This window comes from Melanotaenia boesemani, chromosome 24 (assembly GCF_017639745.1).
Source record: "Melanotaenia boesemani isolate fMelBoe1 chromosome 24, fMelBoe1.pri, whole genome shotgun sequence".
In the NCBI taxonomy this organism is placed as follows: Eukaryota; Metazoa; Chordata; class Actinopteri; order Atheriniformes; family Melanotaeniidae; genus Melanotaenia; species Melanotaenia boesemani.
The window spans coordinates 347,911-368,352 of NC_055705.1; the positions used below are offsets into that span (position 1 = coordinate 347,911).

Genomic DNA, 20,442 nt, shown 5'->3' on the forward strand with positions numbered 1-20,442 from the left:
CAGACCCACCAAGGCTGGAGATTGAACAATACTGGAAAGGCATATGGGAGAAGGAGGCATCACACAACAGCGGTGCACAGTGGCTGTTGGATCTAAGAGCAGACCACAGACCTCCCTGAACAAGAACCAGTAACCATCACAGTGGCAGACATTCAACAAAGAGTCTCAGGTATGAAAAACTGGACAGCACCAGGGTCTGACATGGTTCACACCAACTGTCTGAAGAAGCTAACTGCACTCCATGAGCGCCTGGCAGCACAAATGACCCAGATGCTAAAGGATAGGACCAACCCTGAATGGCTAACTGAAGGCCGGACAATCCTGATCCAGAAGGATCCCCTGAAGGGAACAGTTCCATCCAACAATCAGCCAATAACCTGTCTCCCCACCACATGGAAGCTCATGTCAGGCATCATAGCAGCTAAGATAAGTGGGAACATGGATCAATACATGAGCACAGCACAGAAGGGCATTTGTAAAAATACCAGAGGAGCAAAACACCAGCTGCTGGTAGATAGAACAGTCGCTCGGGACTGCAGAACCAGGGATACCTATCTGTGCACTGCCTGGATTGATTACAAGAAAGCCTATGCCACACACATGGATCATGGAATGCTTGGAGATGTATAACATCAACAGGACTCTAAGAGTCTTCATTGCAAACTCAGTGCGGCAGTGGAAGACCACCCTTGAGACCAACTGCAAGCCAATTGCACAAGTGTCCATCAAATGTGGCATATACCGAGGAGATGAACCTGTGCTGTTCTGCATAGGTCTGAACCCCCTCAGCCAAATACTCACCAAGACTGGCTATGGATACCGTCTTAGGAATGGGTCCACCATCAGTCACCTCCTCTACATGGATGACATCAAGCTGTACGCCAAGAGCGAGCAAGACATTGACTCACTGATCCACACAACCAGGATCTACAGCAATGACATCGGAATGTCATTCGGACTTGAGAAGTGTAGGCGGATGGTGACAAAGAGAGGGAAGGTAGTCCATACAGAAGGGGTCTCACTCCCAGACGGCAGAATAGCAGACATTGAGGACAGCTACAAGTACCTTGGAATCCCACAAACAAATGGCAACCTCGAACAGGCCATAAGAAAAGCAGCCACAGCCAAATACCTCCAACGAGTAAGGCAAGTCCTAAGGAGTCAGCTCAATGGCAAGAACAAAGTCCGGGCAGTTAACAGCTATGTCCTGCTGGTCATCAGATACCCTGTGGGAATGATGAACTGGCCAAAGGAAGAGATTCAGACCACAGATGTGAAAACACAAAAGCTCCTGACCATGCATGGAGGGTTCCACCCCAAATCCAGCTCCCTGAGACTGTACACTAAGCGCAAGGAAGGAGGCAGAGGACTAGTGAGGGTCAGAACCACTATCCAGGATGAAACATCCAACATCCTTGAATACATCAGGAAGATGGCCTCAATGGACGAAGCGCTCGGTGAATGTCTCAGGCAGTGGAATACCGATCATGTGGTGATGGAGGAACCATCATGGGAGGAAAAGCCCCTCCATGGGATGTACCACCGACAGATAACTGAAGTGGCTGATATCGAGAAATCCTACCAATGGCTAGAAAGACAGCACAGAGGCACTGATCATAGCTGCACAGGAGCAGGCCTTGAGCACCAGAGCAATAGAGGCCCAGATCTACCATACAAGACAAGACCCCAGGTGTAGACTGTGCAAAGAGGCCCTTGAGACAATCCAGCACATAACTGCTGGGTGTAAGATGCTGGCAGGGAAAGCTTCCAAGGAGCGTCATAACCAAGTGGCTGGTATAGTGTACAGGAACACCTGTGCGGAGTACAGACTGGAAGCCCAGAGGTCAAGGTGGGCAACACCTCCGAAGGTGGTAGAGAATAACCAAGCTAAGATCCTGGGACTTCAAGATCCAGACCGACAAAATGGTAATGGCAAACCAGCCGGACATTGTGGTGATGGACAAACAGCAGAGGAAAGCTATTGTGGTTGACACATCGCAATACCAAGCGATTGTAACATCAGGAAAAAGGAATATGAGAAACTGGAGAAATACCAAGGCCTGAAAGAACTTGAGAAGGCCTGGAAAGTGAAGGCAACAGTGGTGCCCGTGGTCATCGGAGCACTCGGGGCAAACTGGAAGAATGGCTACAGCAGATCCCTGGACAAACCTCAGACATCTTGGTCCAGAAGAGTGCAGTCCTAGGAACAGCCAAGAAACTGCACAGAACCCTCAAGCTCCCAGGCCTCTGGTAGAGGACCCGAGCTTGGATGGATGAGAGAAAATATAAGATAATATACATTATACTATCTTCAGGATGGACCTAGACCCCTGTGCAGCCTGTGTTTTTCCACGCAGACTTATAAAATACCTTCTCTTTCCCTTCTATCTCAGACGTCCAACACCTTGTCATGGGCCTTGTACCATTTAGCGAAGGACTGCAGGGTTCAGGAGCACCTGTACAGTGAGGTGATGTCGGTGTGCCCCAACAACCAGGAGCCAACCACAGAAGACCTGAGCAGGATGCCGTACCTGAAGGCTGTCATAAAGGAGACGCTACGGTGAGCAGTTAGTCTTGATCTACAAAAATCCCCTAAATCTTTTTCAGCTCGTCTGCCCATGTTACCCCTCCTTTACAGTGTTTGGGTAGTTACTCTAAAAAAGTAGTTTGTTACTTGTTACTTCTGTAAATTGTATTGAAATTACAAATCACAAGATTCTCCACTCCTGTGATTTCATGATCTTGCGAATCCTGCTAGGTGGACTGCACTCGCGGGCGCTCCACACCTGACATGCTCTCGGTAAAAATGGATGCAACATGGAGGTTGGAAAAAAAATGTGGTGCACACGCACCCAGTGTAAAGGAGGGGTTATAGTGTCAAGATGCTTTTCTGGTGCTTACTGTACTTCACACAAAAAAAAAACCAAAATAACAGGCACAACAGCAAGGCTACAGATGTGCTATATATGTGGCTGCAGCATAACGGCTGAGACGCTTGTGTGCTCAGACTTGTCAATGCTGGAGCTGAAATGCTGATTGTTTTTCACCCCACAGCTGATTGCTGACATTGTAGAAACCTTCTGATAAAAGACAGAGTGCTCCAACATGTGTACATTCTGTAATAATCAAAAACACATCAAGTTTAAACATTAATTCTCACTTTATTCTCACATTGTGATTTTTTTTAAACTTTCCTCTTGATACAATTGTTCTTTAAAAAAAACAACAACAAAAAACCCAACAGTTTCAGTTTAAAATTTAATCAAATCCACTAAATCAGGTGCAAGACATTGTTCATGTAGAACACTGTGTTCTGGACTTTCTGCGAGTCCAGGATCTGAACAAGTTGAAGTTATTATTAACCCAGAGTGAGTGTGTGACAGATTACATCAATGTTTGTGTGGACATCATCCCAACAAGAACAGTGAGAAACTTCCCCAGTAACAAACCCTGGATATTATTGAAAACAACACAAAAACAACTTAAAACAAAGATGAAGCAGTGCAAGGAGGACTACAGTAAATAGAAAGCAGCTCCAGCAGCACAACATGAGAAATGTGTGGTCAGGAATAATAAGATCACCAGCTTCAAGTTAAAGGGGAATCAGACAGATGGACAGAGCTAATGACCTGCACATGATCTTTAGTAGGTTCAGTTCACCCCCAGCCTCCAGCCCAACAGACCACACACCCTGCATGAGCCTACAGCTTTCCTGCCACTCTGACACCCTGCAGCTCAGTCATGGACCCAGACACAATCTTATCTTCCTCAACTTTAGAACATAGTGAGACACCCTTCTGCCTCCATCTCTAGCCTGTCTTTCTCCTGAGACCTCTTCTGCTTCTACTGCTAGCCTGTCTTATCCCTGAGACGTCCTCTGCCTCCACCTCTTGCCTGTCTGACTCATGAGATATCCTCTTCCTTCACCTCTAGCCTGTCTGTCTCCTGAGACACCATCTTCCTTCACCTCTAGCTTGTGTGTCTCCTGCAGTCAGGTGAAGAAACAACTGAGAGATACTGAACCAGATCAAGGCTGCAGGTCCAGATGGTTTCAGCTCCAGGGCTCTTAAAACCTACTCAGAACAACTATGGTGGATTACATCCTTTTCCTCCACCTCTAGCCTGTCTGTCTCCTGAGGCCTCCTATGCCTCCACCTCTAGCCTGCCTGTCTCCTGAGGCCTCCTATGCCTCCACCTTTAGCCTGTCTGTCTCCTGAGACCTCCTCTGCCACTATCTCTAGCCTGTCTGTCTCCTAAGACCTCCTCTGCCTCCACCTCTAGCCTGTCTGTTTCCTGAGACCTCCTGAGGCCTCCACCTCTAGCCTGTCTGTCTCCTGAGACCTCCTCTGCCACCATCTCTAGCCTGTCTGTCTCCTGAGACCTCCTCTGCCTCCACCTCTAGCCTGTCTGTCTCCTAAGACCTCCTCTGCCTCCACCTCTAGCCTGTCTGTCTCCTAAGACCTCCTCTGCCTCCACCTCTAGCCTGTCTGTCTCCTAAGACCTCCTCTGCCTCCACCTCTTGCCTGTCTGTCTCCTGCAGTCAGGTGAAGAAGCAACTGGAGAAACTGAACCAGATCAAGGCTGCAGGTCCAGATGGTTTCAGCTCCAGGGCTCTTAAAACCTACTCAGAACAACTATGGTGGATTACATCCTTTTCCTCCACCTCTAGCCTGTCTGTCTCCTGAGGCCTCCTATGCCTCCACCTCTAGCCTGCCTGTCTCCTGAGGCCTCCTATGCCTCCACCTTTAGCCTGTCTGTCTCCTGAGACCTCCTCTGCCACTATCTCTAGCCTGTCTGTCTCCTAAGACCTCCTCTGCCTCCACCCCAGCCTGTCTGTCTCCTGAGACCTCCTCTGCCACCATCTCTAGCCTGTCTGTCTCCTGAGGCCTCCTGAGGCCTCCACCTCTAGCCTGTCTGTCTCCTGAGACCTCCTCTGCCACCATCTCTAGCCTGTCTGTCTCCTGAGGCCTCCTCTGCCTCCACCTCTAGCCTGTCTGTCTCCTAAGACCTCCTCTGCCTCCACCTTTAGCCTGTCTGTCTCCTGTAGTCAGGTGAAGAAGCAACTGGAGAAACTGAACCAGATCAAGGCTGCAGGTCCAGATGGTTTCAGCTCCAGGGCTCTTAAAACCTACTCAGAACAACTATGGTGGATTCTTTAGCACTTTTTTAAAACCAGTTTGAGTACCTACAAATTCCCAACTGTCTGAACCAGATGACTACAGACCAGTTGCTATAACATCTCACATCATCGAAGTTCTGCAGAGACTGTTATTGGCTCACCTAATGAGCAGGTTGACATGTTTCAGGAAGTTGAATGGAAACAGACATTACACAATCTTGTTTTAAGCAAGCCCTGGCCAAGACAGCAGCCGTCCAAATTCCAGTGAAATTGTTAAAAATTTTCTAATCATTGAAGTATTTTAAATATTAAGATGCTCAAAGTTCAGCTTGATGTTAAACCAGGAGGTTCCTTACACCAGATTTCATGTGATCCACTAGAGATTCATTAAATAGGACTTCAGTTTCTGTGGAGTTTAAATGGAGGATGTTTTCTGAAATTTCAATGAAAACATAAAATTATTACAAGTAACACGACCTACTGTATGTGCAGCAGCCTTGTGCAAAGTTTTGTAATCTGCTGCAGGTTTGCTAAAAGCAGACGTCTGTCTGCATGTCAAGAGTTGAGTGTTTTTCTTGGTGGGGAAAACAACATGGTGCAGATGGAAAACGTCTGCTCTGTGGTACTGTTACTTTACCCATGTATAATTGTCATGTAGCACAGCTACCATGGAGGAAAGTACAAGATTAGCAGCAACTGAGCCCGAAATTAGGAAAACAATGTCAATATTTGTCTCTGATTCCATTTGGTCCTTTTGTATCTTCCTCCACCAGCCTGTATCCTGTTGTTCATGGAAACGGACGCTTTATTTCAGAGAATGAAGTGATTTTAGACAAGTACTGCTTCCCCAAGAAGGTAGGAAAGTATTCATTAGACCTGCAGATGCTTCCAAGTCTGTTTTGAGCTTCAAAAAGACAGTATCCTCTCTGAATAAACTTTCCTATCTTTCACTTATAGACTCAGTTCCATCTGTGCCATTATGCAGCCAGCCATGATGAGACAGAGTTCACACATGCAGAGGACTTCATCCCGGAGCGGTGGCTCACTGTGGGGATGCCCAGCAGCCGTGCCGGCAGAGCTACACCTGGCTTCTACCAGCACCACCCGTACAGCTTCATCCCGTTTGGTGTTGGGGTGCGAGGCTGTGTGGGGAAGAGGGTGGCGGAGATGGAGATGTATTTTGCTCTGTCCAGGGTGAGTAATAATCCTGACAGACTTGTTCTGTCTACAGTCTGGTGGAGGGTGGGGCGTTAAAGCAGGTAACGCTGGAGGACTGGAGATCAGAGGTGGAATTCTGGTGTAATCTAGCACAGAGATGAGGGGAGGAAGGAGGATGTCCAGGGCTTAGAGGCAAATGGAGTGAAAAAAAAAACATATTGTTGCGTTGACACTGAATGATTAATTAATCAATTCTCGTGGGGGCAGCACCACTTTGCTCAAACCAGGAAAATTTAAGCCTACTATGAAACCTAAGAGTGAAGGAAATCTCACCCACTTTATAAAAAAAGCAGGACTTGTTAAGAGATGATGGAAATATACAGAATATTATGAATAATGGAAAATACAAAACACATGAAAAAGAGCATAAAACCAACAGAATTTATGTAATGTGGAAACAGTTAAGTTGAATTTAAATTAAATAGATGATTAATCAATTTGAAAAGAGAAGGGTGAACAAATGAAAGGTATAGGTAAATTAGCTAATTTGGAACTAATTTCAGGCCTAATAAGGCCTTAAGTTGCATAGGCCCAGAAATATGCAAGTCTATGTACTGAACTGGAGAGACTGGATTAGATTTTTATGGCTCCATTTGCACCATAAGTTCCTGATGTTACTAACTATCCCAACCACAGCTGAATCTCCTGAAAGCCGGCATCCAGTTGATCTTGAGCCTCTGAGGGTAGACTGAGTGTCTGAATTCTCTCCTGTGATTGGTCCAGAGTAAGTTGTTTCATCTAAAGCTGCTAGAATAGAACATATTTATCAGTCAAGCACAGGTCCCTTTTTTATTTGTAGTCAGAAAGTTGTTTATGTCAGTAGTGGATTGAAAGAAAAAACATCCCCTTTCAGAAAGTATCACAATCATTACCACAGAAATATATATATATATACCAGTTCTTCTACTACTATTACAAGCACTGCTAAACTTAAGGTGGTATTATTTCTGCATCTACTGAAGCTGAAACATGACTGCAGCAACTCTGAACACTACTTAAACTGAAAGGTAGTCTAGAACTACCTGGAGTGTGTAGTGACAGGATATCTTACACCATCAATGCATTCATAGTCTCAGAAATCAAGCTAATGAGCGAGCAAGTGCAGAACAATAGGTTAGAGGGTTAGAGGTAGATGCTTATCAGCTCTGGTGCTTTGACAAAGAGACAAAAACCACAAACCTATGTTGTGCAGAAAAAGAGCAGAGCGGGGGCACACATGTAGAACAAAGAGGAAACAGAACAGTTGAGCAGCAGCTGAAATGCACTAAACCACAATGAAACATGCAAGCAGGTCGTATGAACCCACATCCCCTGCAAGGACTCGCTGTAAAGTCATAAAGCTGTAAACGAATGTTAGCAAATAATTTCAGTTTCTATTTGCAAATCATGTTTAGTCACAGTGTAAAAAATCTGCCTGAGAAATTCAAGTTTGTATAAAGATTTGCATGGTGGTAAAAATATTTGTATGTGTAAAGGAAACTAGAAGATCATTTGCAAAGAAATTTTTACACTTCTATCCGACTGGATGATGAATCAAACTGTCCAATCGGAGAGCAGACGGCTTCCTGGCCTGTACCAGAAAAACATTGTTAATGTACTATTTTATTCTAAATTTAACTAGAGTGCAAAATAAAAAGTCACCACCAAAAAAAAAAAAAAAATAATAATTTGGTTGGACCTCCTTTAGCTCAAACTCCAGCAGTTTCTCTGTTTCTAGAAGCTTCTGCAAATTCACAAGATTTATTTCCATCCAGATTTATTTTAATTTCTCCAAGATCTTATATTGATGATGGAAAGTCCGACCATTGCACAGGGCCTTCTCCAGCACATCCCAAAGATCCTCCACGGGGTTCAGGTCTGGACTCTGGTGGCCGATCCATGTGTGAAATGATGTCTCCTGTTCCCTGAACCACTCTTCCACAGTCTGAGCCCCATGAATCCTGCACTGAGCCATCAGGGAAGATGGAATAACCTGCTCATCCAGGATATTCAGGAATCAGCTGACCTCATGTGGAAACGTTCTAACTTTCACTATTAAACATGGTCCTGAGTTCTACTGCTGTTTTTCTTCCATCTAGTTCCACCAAACGTTGAACCACGATCACCATTCAGGACATTTTTCTGACAACGTTTCTTTCTGGAAGACGATGGTTCCCACCATCCTTCCAGTTTTAATGATTGGTTGTTCAGTTCTGAACCCAGTTTCTGCTTCTACTGAGATGTTTTCTCTGCTTGATGATCTGACCCTTCTGGACCAGACTAACATCTCCTCCACGATGACAAGACAAAAGCTGTACTGAGGTCAGACAAATCATCATTTGCAAACCATCAGAAGGGCTTGGAGATACAGAGAAGATGAAGCAGATCTCTACCCAGAGATAGAAGAAGCAACTTCTTCCACTAGTCAGTCTGATTTAGGCCACAGGAGCAGACAGATGATGCTTAACAACTTTACACAAGATAGGTTGTGGTTCACATAACACACACAGTCCAGATAGGTTTGGAGTTTATAACAAGTTAAAAAAGGTTTTTTTCTACATTTCATCTTCTCATATTTTACTATGAATGTTAACCCGTTATTGCATCACACTACTTCAGGCTTTTATTTTATATTTGTAGTTATTTTATTTGCTTTTATTCACTCTTATTTGTGTATTAATTTCTATATTTTTATTTCTATATAATGTTTATATTATTAATATTTATTTATTACTAATTTATTTAATATTAAATTGTTTTTTATTTTGTTCCAGTCTTTTTCTTTTAATTTTTTTTCCAAATGTTTTTCATCCATCCATCCATTTTCTGCCGCTTATCCGGAGTTGGGTCGCGGGGGCAGCTGCCTAAGCAGGGAAACCCAGACTTCCCTCTCCCCGGCGACATTCACCAGCTCATCCGGAGGGATCCCGAGGCGTTCCCCAGGGCCTCTTTCCAGTGGGACGTGCCCGGAACACCTCACCAGGGAGGTGTCCAGGAGGCATCCTAACCAGATGCCCGAGCCACCTCATCTGGCTCCTCTCGATGTGGAGGAGCAGCGGCTCTACTCTGAGCCCCTCCCGGATCACCAAGCTTCTCACCCTATCTCTAAGGGAGAGCCCGGCCACCCTGCAGAGAAAACTCATTTCGGCTGCTTGTACTCGCGATCTTGTTCTTTCGGTCACTACCCACAGCTCATGACCATAGGTGAGGGTAGGAACGTAGATCGACCAGTAAATCGAGAGCTTTGCCTTTTGGCAGAGTCCGCATCACTGCAGACGCCGCACCGATCCGCATGTCGATCTCCCACTCCATCCTTCCCTCACTCCTGAACAAGACCCTGAGATATGTGAACTCCTCCACTTGAGGCAGGACCCTATTGCAGACCCAGAGAAAACACTCCACCCTTTTCTGGCTGAGGACCATGGTCTCGGACTTGGAGGTGCTGATTCTCATCTCAGCCTCTTCACACTTGGCTGCGAATTGCTCCACTGAGAGCTGAAGATCACGGCCTGATGAAGCCAACAGAACCACATCATCCGCAAAGAGCAGAGACAAAATCCTGAGGCCATTGGACCGGATCACCTCAACACCTCGACTGTACCTAGAAATTCTGTCCATAAAAGTTATGAACAGAATCAGTGACAAAGGGCAGCCTTGGCAGAGTCCAACCGGCACTGGAAACGATTCTGATTTACTGCCGGCAATGCGGTCTAAGCTCTGACACCGGTCGTACAGCACTCCATACTCCCGGAGTACGCCCCAAAGGAGTCCCTGGGGAAGACAGTCGAATGCCTTCTCCAAGTCCAGAAAACACATGTAGATTGGTTGGGCAAACTCCCATGCCCCCTCAAAGACCCTGAAGAGGGGGACAAAAACCACACTGCTCTTCCCCAATCCAAGGTTCGACTATCCGACGGATCTGCCTCTCCAGCACCCCTGAATAGACCTTACCGGGGGAGGCTGAGGAGTGTGATCCCCCTGTAGTTGGAGCACACCCTTTGGTCCCCCTTTTTGGAGAGGGGGACCACCACCCCAGTTTGCCAGTCCAGGAGAACTGTCTCCGATGTCCACGTGATGCTGCAGAGGCGTGTCAGCTAAGACAGCCCTACAGCATTCAGAGCCTTAAGGAGCTCTGGGCGGACCTCATCCACCCCCGGGGCCCTGCCACCAAGGAGCTTTTCAACCACCTCAGCGACCTCAGCCCCAGAGATGGGAGAGCCAGCACCAGCTACCCCAGACTCTGCTTCCTCATCAGGAAACGTGTTGGTGGGATTGAGAAGGTCTTCGAAGTATTCCCTCCACCGCCTCACTACGTCCCGAATCGAGGTCAGCAGCCCCCCATCCCTACTGTACACAGTGTTGATGGAGCACTGCTTTCCCCTCCTGGGCTGCCGGATGGTGGACCAGAATCTCCTCGAAGCCGTCCGGAAGTCATTCTCCATGGCCTCTCCAAACTCCTCCCATGCCCGAGTTTTTTTTTTTTTTTTTTTTTTTTTTTTTTTCACCTGTCTTGTCCAGCATCGTTGCAAACAGAATGAATGTCTGGCTGCCGTCTGGTGCCGGTCATGCCCGAGTTTTTGCCTTAGTGACCGACGAAGCTGCGCTCCGCTTAGCCTACCGATACCCATCAGCTGCCTCTGGAGTCCGGTAGGACTCCTTCTTCAGCTTGATGGCATCCCTTACTGCCAGTGTCCACCAACGAGTTTGGGGGTTACAGCCACGACAGGCACCGGCGACCTTACGGCCACAGCTGCGGCTGGCCGCCTCAATGATAGAGGCACGTAACACAGCCCACTCGGACTCAATGTCTCCTGCCTCGCCCGGGACATGGTTGAAGCTCTGCCAGAAATGGGAGTTGAAACTCTTTCTGACAGGGGACTCTGCCAGATGTTCCCAGCAGACCCTCACAACACGCTTGGGTCTGCCAGGCCTGACTGGCATCCTCCCCCACCATCTGAGCCAACTCACCACCAGGTGGTGATCAGTTGACAGCTCTGCCCCTCTCTTCACCTGAGTGTCCAGAACATGCGGCCGCAGGTCTGACGACACGACTACAAAGTCGATCATCGAACTGCAGGCTAGAGTGTCCTGTTGCCAAGTGTACATGTGGGCACTCTTATGTCTGAACAAGGTGTTCGTTATGGACAATCTATAATGAGCACAGAAGTCCGGCAACAAAACACCACTCGGATTTAGATCAGGGGGGCCGTTCTTTCCAATCACGCCCCTCCAGGTCTCGCTGTAATTGCCCACGTGAGCATTGAGGTCCCCCAGCAGAACGAGGGAAACCTTGGAAGGAGTGCTCTCCAACACCCTCTCCAAGGACTCCAAAAAGGGTGGGTACTCTGAACTGATGTTTGGTGCATAAGCACAAACAACAGTCAGGACCCGTCCCCCCACCCGAAAGGCGGAGGGAGGCTACCCTTTCGTCCACCGGGGTAAACCCCAACGTACAGGGGCCAAGTTGGGGGGCTAGGAACATGCCCACATCTGCTCAGCGCCTCTTACCGGGAGCAACTCCAGAATGGAAGAGGGTCCAGCCCCTCTCAAGGACAGTGGTTCCAGAGCCCAAGCTCAGTCCAACTATATCTAGCTGGAACCGCTCAACCTCGCGCACCAGCTCAGGGTCCTTCCCCGCCAGAGAGGTGACATTCTACGTCCCTAGAGCTAGCTTTTGCAGCCGAGGATCAGACCGCCACCTCTGGCAGCCACCCAGCTCACAATGCACCCGACCCCTATGGCCCCTCCTGCATGTGGTGAGCCCAAATGTTTTCCCATGTATTAATTTTTTTAAATAAATAAATTCAGTGATTAACGGGTTAAAGTCTCTCTTGGGTTATTCTGCTGTATTCTGCATGTCCTGGTTGAATCAATCTGGAGGCTTTCTATCTTATCCCTGTGCATGCTTGACCCCTGCCTACTGTAAAAACATGCTATAGGTGATTTTTTAATGTTCCTAGGAGTTAGTGACCCCAAATAGTATAAAGACATCTCTGTCTAATGGAATGGGGCTGCATTAGTGCCTATGGCGTGGGCAGCTTCCACATCTGTGAAGCTCCATCAATGCTGAAAAGTACATGGAGGTTTTAGAGCAACATCTGCTCCCATCCAGACAACGTCTCTTTCAGGGAAGGCCTTGCAGATTTCAGCAAGACGATGCTGAACCACATCCTGCATCCATCACAACAGCATGGCTTCACAGGAGAAGAGTCCGGCTGCTGAACTGGCCTGCCTGCAGTCCAGACCTTTCACCAGTACACAACATCTGGAGCATCATGAAATATAAAATACACTCTAGATTTGATGATTTAAAAAGCTGCTCTGTCTGTATTCTCAGAGGATGCTGACTGAGTAATTTTTAGAAAAAAAAAGTAGTAAAACATGTATTCAGACTCTCCTCCCCACCTCCCCTTTCTTGTGTTTCAAGATAATGAGCTAATGGAACTGCTCAATGCTAAAGTTATAAAGGTTGTATGTGTCATTAAGATGAAGTGTTTTCTTGTAACCCCTCCTTTACACCAGGTGCGTGTGCGCCACATTATGGCTGCAACACGGTTTTGTTTTGATCTCCGTGGCGCTGCAATTTTTACCAAGAGCGTGTCAGACGTGGCTCGCCCACGAGTGCAGCCCACCTAGCAGGATCTGCGAAATCACAGGAAGAGTGGAGAATCTTGTGATTCTCCACTTCCAGGATAAACATCTCATCAATGATGACACAAAAAAACAAACAAAAAAAAAAACACTGAGAGCAGTGGGATCCACCACCACCTCATGGCTCCCTCCAGTTTTTAATTGCATTATAAATAGCCCAGCAGCACACGTTTCATCCTTGTTGCATGGTCACACATGCATGTTCACGTTCACACGTGCATGCTCACAAACAATAAATTAAAAAAAATAACTGAGGCTCTGTTGTTTTCCAGCGGGTACATGCTTCATTAACCCCTTTAAAATCCACAAATATCAAATATTACTGATTTTAATGTCACCGTTTAACATACATGTTTTTCATGCACTTGGTTTTGTGGCGTTTCTACTAAAGTGCAGTTGAAAAAAAGAAACAAAAAGTACCCTTCTGAGCCCTGTTGCTGATTTGTCACCGTCTTGTGTGCAATGAATTCTGAGAGAAAAGAGGCTGTGAATGATGCATCACCAGCAGCCTTCACTACAGACCAAACGAAGTGCGGGTTTGTAGGATGGATTCGGAGGCTCCTTCGAATTGGGAAAGTGCTTCTCGTACCACGATGATATATGTAGTGAAGTTTTAAAATGTTCTTTGTTGGCTTTAAAGATTTGTTCACCACCTGTAAATCAATCATCAGAAGGAAGAGTGTTCAAAAATCCACATTTTTAAAAGAAGGCAAAAACACCAGAGTTTGAGTAGAATTGACAATTCTAATAAGAAAACAATACATATCTTCTCGAGAAGGAAGCCTGTTAGCCTTAGCATCTGGTCCACTAAAACACAGAAGTGTCGGGAACTTTCGGTTCAGCCAAAAGACCCGCCTACCTAAGTTATCCTCCTCATTTATACTGATACAAAGCATTGTGGCTATGTGCGTGCATGTGGTGCACATTTATGTGAATGTGTATTTTGCAAGGTGGTCCTTCCTTCTTCCGGGAATTTGATTCCTCCAGGTCCTCCTTTTGGGGTACATCAGAGCTGAAAGGAAAGAGATACTATGCTCTGCCCTGTTATCTGTCTGCCTCTCTGTGCTGACCTCCTTCTACCTGTTTCCACCGTTTTACACAAAAGGCTGTACTTTTAATGATTTCTGAGTTACTGTGCATTCCGTTCTGCTAGGAGTGAATAGATAAGCAAAGAGATGCAACAATATTTACGATTTACTCCCTACTGGCCATCCAGAACATTGTCAAGGCCGCTAGTTCTTAGCTCTTTTCTCAGTACTGAACTCAATAACCTTATATGAGTTTATGTGAATACACTATCTGTAACCTGCAAAGCAATGATAACAATTAAGCTGTAGTTCTATTAATTAAAAGCAGAGCCTAATGCATGTTACTAAAATCTAAGGATAAAATGTAAATGAATAAATGAATAAGAATGCTTAAATGAGTAAATGAATAATAAATGAGTAAATGAATCAAAATGCATAAAATATTTGCAACAACTCCCCCTGTTGGACTGAAGGTACCCTTCAGTCCACTAAACCAGAGGTCCCCAACCCTGGTCCTCAAGGCCCACTATCCTGCAGGTCTTAGATGTCTCCCTGCTGCAACACACCTGATTCAAATGAATGGCTCAGTTGCAGACTTGTGCAGAGCCTGTCAGAGAGCCGTTTAATTTGAATCAGGTGTGTTGCAGCAGGGAGACATCTAAGACCTGCAGGATAGTGGGCCTTGAGGACCAGGGTTGGGGATCAGTCCACTAAACTATCCTCCTGTGTGGTTAACCCTTAAATAGCAACTGTACGAGAGATCCGTTGTCTCCCGGAGCTTCAAACCCTCATCAACCAACACAGTACTGTTTGTACCTTTAAGCAGGAAGTCAGCTGCAGAAAATACGGTTAAGGGGTCTCAAACCTCTGTGTCCTCCCCTGACAGTTCTCCATCCAGGGGGTCATCAGAGTCCAGCAGGGACTGGACCTCCAGAAGGGGAAACTGAGCTGAATAAGGCGGTGGAGGAGAATACTTTTTGTCAACCGCTGCCTGAATAGAACGCTCACAGAGAGAACAGATTAGTGTAATACCACAGCAACCACAGATCAATTTCATCTTAAAAATCGGCTATGAAAAAAGAAAAAAGAAAAAACAAACATGGTTCAGTTCCAAATTTTGTCTTAAAATAAAACTCATGTCTGATATGATTTTACCATTTGCTTAATTGTTTTCAGTGAGAATATGACTTCTCATCTGTTCAGAGTTTTAAATTAATGCCTTTGCTGTAAATACAACAGTGTCCAGGTTCATTATCTGTCAGTTAAGGAATGTATGGAAATAAGACCTGTCCTCTGAGTCATTTATGGCTTTGTGTGGTTCAGCGAACCATCTCGGAAAGGGGGTACTTTATAATTATTTATTTATTTATTTTTCTAAAGACAACTAAAATGGATAAAATAAGAAACTTGCCCTATAAGCTTAAACAGTGCTGCTTTATAATAAAAATACAATACAATTTTAGAATATAAAAATATTAAATTTCATTAGCTCCCAAAAAGGTCTAAGAACTTTGACTCTGAGGAAGAACACGATAAGTGTATTGCTGTCCTTCGAAGGTGAAAGCAAAGAGAGGTTGAACTGATGGGTGGAGAGGAATGTGAAAGAAAGCATTCTTCAGATCAATGACAGAGAAAAACTGGAACTGGGAGGTGATGGAGTTCAGGCAGGTATAAGGATTAGGGACTGCTGGTGGTTTGGTTTTGGTTATCTGGTTAATGAGTCTGAGGTCATGAGCCATTCTGAAAATGTCAGTTCCTGGTTTGGGGACAGGAAGAATAGGAGTGTTCCAGGGAGAAGAAGTAGGATAAATAACCTGTTTAGCTTTGAGATCAGCAATGACAGGTCTCAATCCAGCCATAGCATTTTCAGAAATGGGATATTGAGCGTGAAAGACAGGTTTGGGGGACTCATAGTCAAAAGTAACAGGGGAAACCTTCATAGGTGTTCCCACATCACCAGGCCCCTCAGCCCACAGGGAAGAGGGCAGAGTGGAGCAAAAGAAATCTTTATGTGGATGGTCAGTTTTTTCACGGCCATGCTGTCTGTCCAAAAGAAGAGTTTCAGGTGTAGCTTTGTCCTGAGTGAGGGAACAGATTTTGTACAGTGAAGTGGAGGGAGAAAACAAAACCTGGGGCAGCTGAGTGTTTACCCAGTCAGAAGCATCTGAGGCCTGCTTACACATAGGGCCTAAATCTTTAGCAGAATGAGCAGGACTGACTGCCAGAGTGACATGAGGTGCTGCAGAAGGAGACATTTCATAAAAGGATAACTGTTCAGGGGTTAAATCAATTAAAGCAGCCACACCTTGGGGGCCCAAAACAATGCCAGAGCCAGACAGGTCCCAGGTCCCCACAGCCTCATCTGTCCATCTGTGATAATAATCAGTGCTGGTGTCCCAGCGATCATATAACATAGTACAGTGAGGAGGGTCAGGAGGGGGGCCGTAGGGAGCATGGTGATGGATCCAGGGGGACCATTGAGCATACAGGGTGAGCAGTGACTGTGGTGAAGGTGTGAGGTCATCCAAAAGAAGCCAGAATATACGTGCATGTTCAGTTTGCATGCTGGGTGGAGAAGCAGGAGGGGTGGAAAGAAGCCATTGTCCATGTGAGGCAGAATGAATGAGACCAGAGTTGCAGTCCACTATATTTCCATTAGGGAATCTGACAGTCACTCCATCTGGAGAACAAAGAATTTCTGCTCTCAGCTTAGTGAGGATGTCTCTGCCCATCAGTGGGACCGGGCAGTGTGGAGAGGAAACATAGCAATGTTCAAAATGATATCCAGCTGCCTCGGTGGGAAGAGGAGCAGTTAGTGGCAAATGTTGAACAGTCCCAGAGAAGCCAGTGAGTGCCAAGGTATCAGTGGATAAAAGTTCAGGTGAAACAGAGGTTAAAGTGGACCATTTTGCCCCTGAATCTACCAAGCAAGTCACAAACTTTCCACCCACTCTGACGGTCATCATGGGCTCTGCCTCCTCCCCCATGACTGGATAGGCTCCTCCTGGGTATCCCTATTGCTGAGGTATCCACCCTCCAGTTCCAGGAGGAGGTGGTGGGGGCGGAGCTGCAGAGGCATAGGGTGCCTGCTGTGGGAGTGGCTGAGAGAAGGGACACTCCTTATGCCAGTGGTCGAACTGTCCACAGTTGAAACACCCCTGCTGTCCTGGCCCACCCCTTCCTCGTCCACCACGCCTAGGGCCACCCCTACCACCGCGTCCCCTGAAATTTCCCCGCCCCCTAGGAGGGCCGGAGTATGGAGGATAATAGGACTGCTGCGTAGCTGGGGGAGGGGCCTGTGGAGCTACAGTCACGGGGCCTGAAGTGGAGTAGGGGGCGTGGCTACCATCTGTTGCTTGCCTTTTTTCTCTCTGTTTACATCATCTCTGAGTTTTGCTAACTGAAGCTTCAACACTGAGACCTCCATCTCCTCTTTGTGATTCTGCTGTTCCTTCTGCTTTTTGTCATACTGATTAAGATGATGCTTAGCAAACATGCAATAACGCTCAAAAGCTTCTGAAGGGAAAAGGTCAGGCTGGTCCCCTAATTTGTCCTTAACCTCAATAGGGAGGCCAGACTCAAACGCCTGCTTAAACCATGAACAGTGGACCTCACTATGGCTGGGGTGATGCCCCACCCTGTCAGTGTATGTAGTAATGCATCTCAGTACATAGTCCTCTGGTGTCTCTTTGTCATCTCTCTGAAAAGTCATTTTAGCTACATCACCCACAGGAGGGGGAAATGTTCTGTCAAGTGCCACTGACCATGCAGTAGCATAAGGTCCCAAAGGGGCGTCATTAGGATGAGTAAAAGTTCCTGCCAAGTAATCAAGTTCTCTGAGAGTCAGAGTGGATGTACAAGAGGCAACCATCCCTCGCACATCTCCCAGAGCCAATTGAGTCCCTGCAGTAAGAGAAATCATTTTGTTCCACCACATCAGTCCCCCAGAAGCGAGAGCAGGCAACTTAGAAGTAAGAGAATGCATATCTGTCAAAGAGTAAGGCTTGTAAACTGAGCCTCCAGCTTGATGTTGCATCAGAGGAAAATTTCCTCCAAGTCGCTGTGGCATGTTCTGAAAGTATGGTGTGCCCAATTGTGGCTCGGTGGAAAGAGAGCTCTGCTTTTCCACTGAAGAAATGTTTTCTGTGCTTTTAAAAGTAATCAAGTCAGAAGTGGCCATGCTGGCAGAGGGAGCGAGAAGGATGCCACAAAGAAGTGGAGTCATGATTAACCTGTTGGTGGCTCTGTCTAGAAATGTCCTCCATCTGCTGCAGAAAGGGGTTCGTGCTGGCTTTTACTGGAGTGGCACTCAAAACTCCTGCCACTGTCATAGAAAATGTTCCGTCTGAACCAGAAAGTGGTCCAGTTTGGGAGCAAGATGTGTTCTCAGTCTCCTGAGGGTGGTCTATAAGCTGACTAGTAACATTTCTTCTGCTAGAACTGTCCCTCTTATCCTGCTCCATTGATGTAGAATGGAGAAGTGATGGATACAGGGTGGTAGGAGAAGTCAAAGAGTCTGCCCGAGCCTCCTCACAATCCAAAAATCCTCCTTTTACATTAATGATGGGCGCCTGAAGAGCAGGGCTTGGAGAGGTCTGATAAGGAGGTGGACCAGGACGGGAGGGAGAGAAGCTCGACTCCCCGTGTCTGCTCCGCTGGTGTCGCTGAAGTGCATACAATGCTGTTGCAGTAATATAGATATGATGAATAAAAGCTCTCCAATTCTCGGCTTCTTCAAATTTTTTCTTCTTCTTACCCTTATTAATCCTGCTCGCATTTTCCATGTCTTTCTTAACAACCTCCTTAGCTCCTTCTGCCTCAGATCCTGCACATTTTAACCATGTAAGTACCTTCCCAGGATCAGGGTTTTTCACGTTCCCCTGGCTTATCTGCATTCTAGTCACACAATCTGACCAAAAAGAATCAAACTCCTTTTCTTTGCCTGCAATGCTTGACTGGGCTTGGTTTTTTACACAAGTTAAAAAGTTGTCTTTCTTGCCCTCCGCAGGAGGGACTTGCTCTGCTGAAAGAGACATGTTTTAAATATGGACTCTGATGTATGTGAATGGATCGTGTCCCCGATTTTGCTACCTTCACACCACCTGCGAGATCACAGATCAACCTACTTCACCAGACCACTGGCTTATGTTAACACCGCTAGGTTTCCACCAGTGCGATGCTTCAGTCAAAATGTTCACTCAGCGTCCGGTGTGATATTCACAAAACCCGGTTTTAATTCTCCACACAACAGAAGTCAACAATCAATACAGTTTTCCCCCCCAGAGCAGAAAAATTTATCCAGTAAAAGGTGCGCTGTCTCAATCCTCTACTGTCCGGAATTAAATGAAGACAGCAGAGAGTTTTTTTTTTTTTTTAGAAACACTCAAAGCTCTGTGTTTAAAAGCCTCCCCACAATACAATTCTCCCACAATGCAGAAATATCACAATGACACATGCAAAATCAGCATAGCAAAATCAATGAAGTTCTCAATGGAAAAACGTCACAATGTCACATGTAAAATTACCATAGCAAAATCACTAAAGCTCTGAATACACTCACAATGCAGAAATGCAACAATGCTGCAGGCAAAAATCACCACAGAAAAAGCTCTAAAGCTCTGATAACACTCACAATCAAAGATGTCACAATACAGTATGCAAAATACCATAGCAAAATAACTGAAGCTCTGATTTACACTCACAATGCAGAAATATCACAATGCTTTATGCTAAATCACCACAGCTTCTCAAAACACTTCTGAAAACACTCACAATGCAAAAATATCACAATGCTTTAAGCAAAATCACCTCCTTCTGAGCTGCTGCCGTCCGGTTCTAGAATAGGACAGCACAATCCCACACTTTTAGGTTATTATCTTCAGTTGCTCTATGTTCTGTGTATCAAAGCCACCACAGTTTGCTCTACATACAATTTATTTATATATATTTATTTTCTTCCCCACAATTATTGTTGTAATTATATATTTATCTTAATATTTATATTTATAAGTTATTATTCATAAGACATTAGACAAACATAAAACGTACAACGGGGTACCCCAAAACTAGAAAGGGACTCGAACCCTTTTTTACTCACAGGAGGACTGAAACCTCCTGCGGTGAGGACTGGCACCTCACCTTTACAGGGACTGAAACCCTGTTTACTTGTAGGGGACTGGCACCCCTATCCTTAAAGGGACTGGAATACCCTTTAACTTTTTACCATATAATGAATTGCTTTCCTACAGACTGGCTTTGTACTCACCAGAGTGAGGGTTCAGGATGTCTGATAAATTTGGTTAAAATCAATCTGCAGTATTCAGTACATATAAGTACAATAGGTTACTGCTTACCTTTGTTGTGGTGGGATCCCAGACTCAGACAACCCGAATCCTGCTCTGGATACTCTCCGTTGCCGTTCTTAGTGGATCACGTCGTGGGTCACCA

The 20,442-nt window shown here is 45.9% G+C and overlaps 1 protein-coding gene and 1 long non-coding RNA gene across 2 annotated transcripts in view; one reads left to right on the forward strand and one right to left on the reverse strand.

Moving 5' to 3' along the window:
* si:ch211-113j14.1 (sterol 26-hydroxylase, mitochondrial) overlaps window positions 1–20,442 on the forward strand; it is a 92,656-nt gene that overhangs the window by 68,129 nt on the left and 4,085 nt on the right. The window contains exons 6-8 of the mRNA XM_041978297.1: window positions 2,394–2,560; window positions 5,893–5,974; window positions 6,077–6,313. Of these exons, the coding sequence (XP_041834231.1) occupies window positions 2,394–2,560; window positions 5,893–5,974; window positions 6,077–6,313 (486 nt within the window). The remainder of the gene's footprint in view (window positions 1–2,393; window positions 2,561–5,892; window positions 5,975–6,076; window positions 6,314–20,442) is intronic.
* LOC121635210 lies at window positions 2,364–19,773 on the reverse strand. Its single transcript, XR_006009359.1, has 3 exons — window positions 19,692–19,773; window positions 9,870–9,875; window positions 2,364–2,375 (listed from the first exon to the last, which is right to left on the reverse strand). It is a non-coding gene; the product is annotated as an uncharacterized LOC121635210 (long non-coding RNA).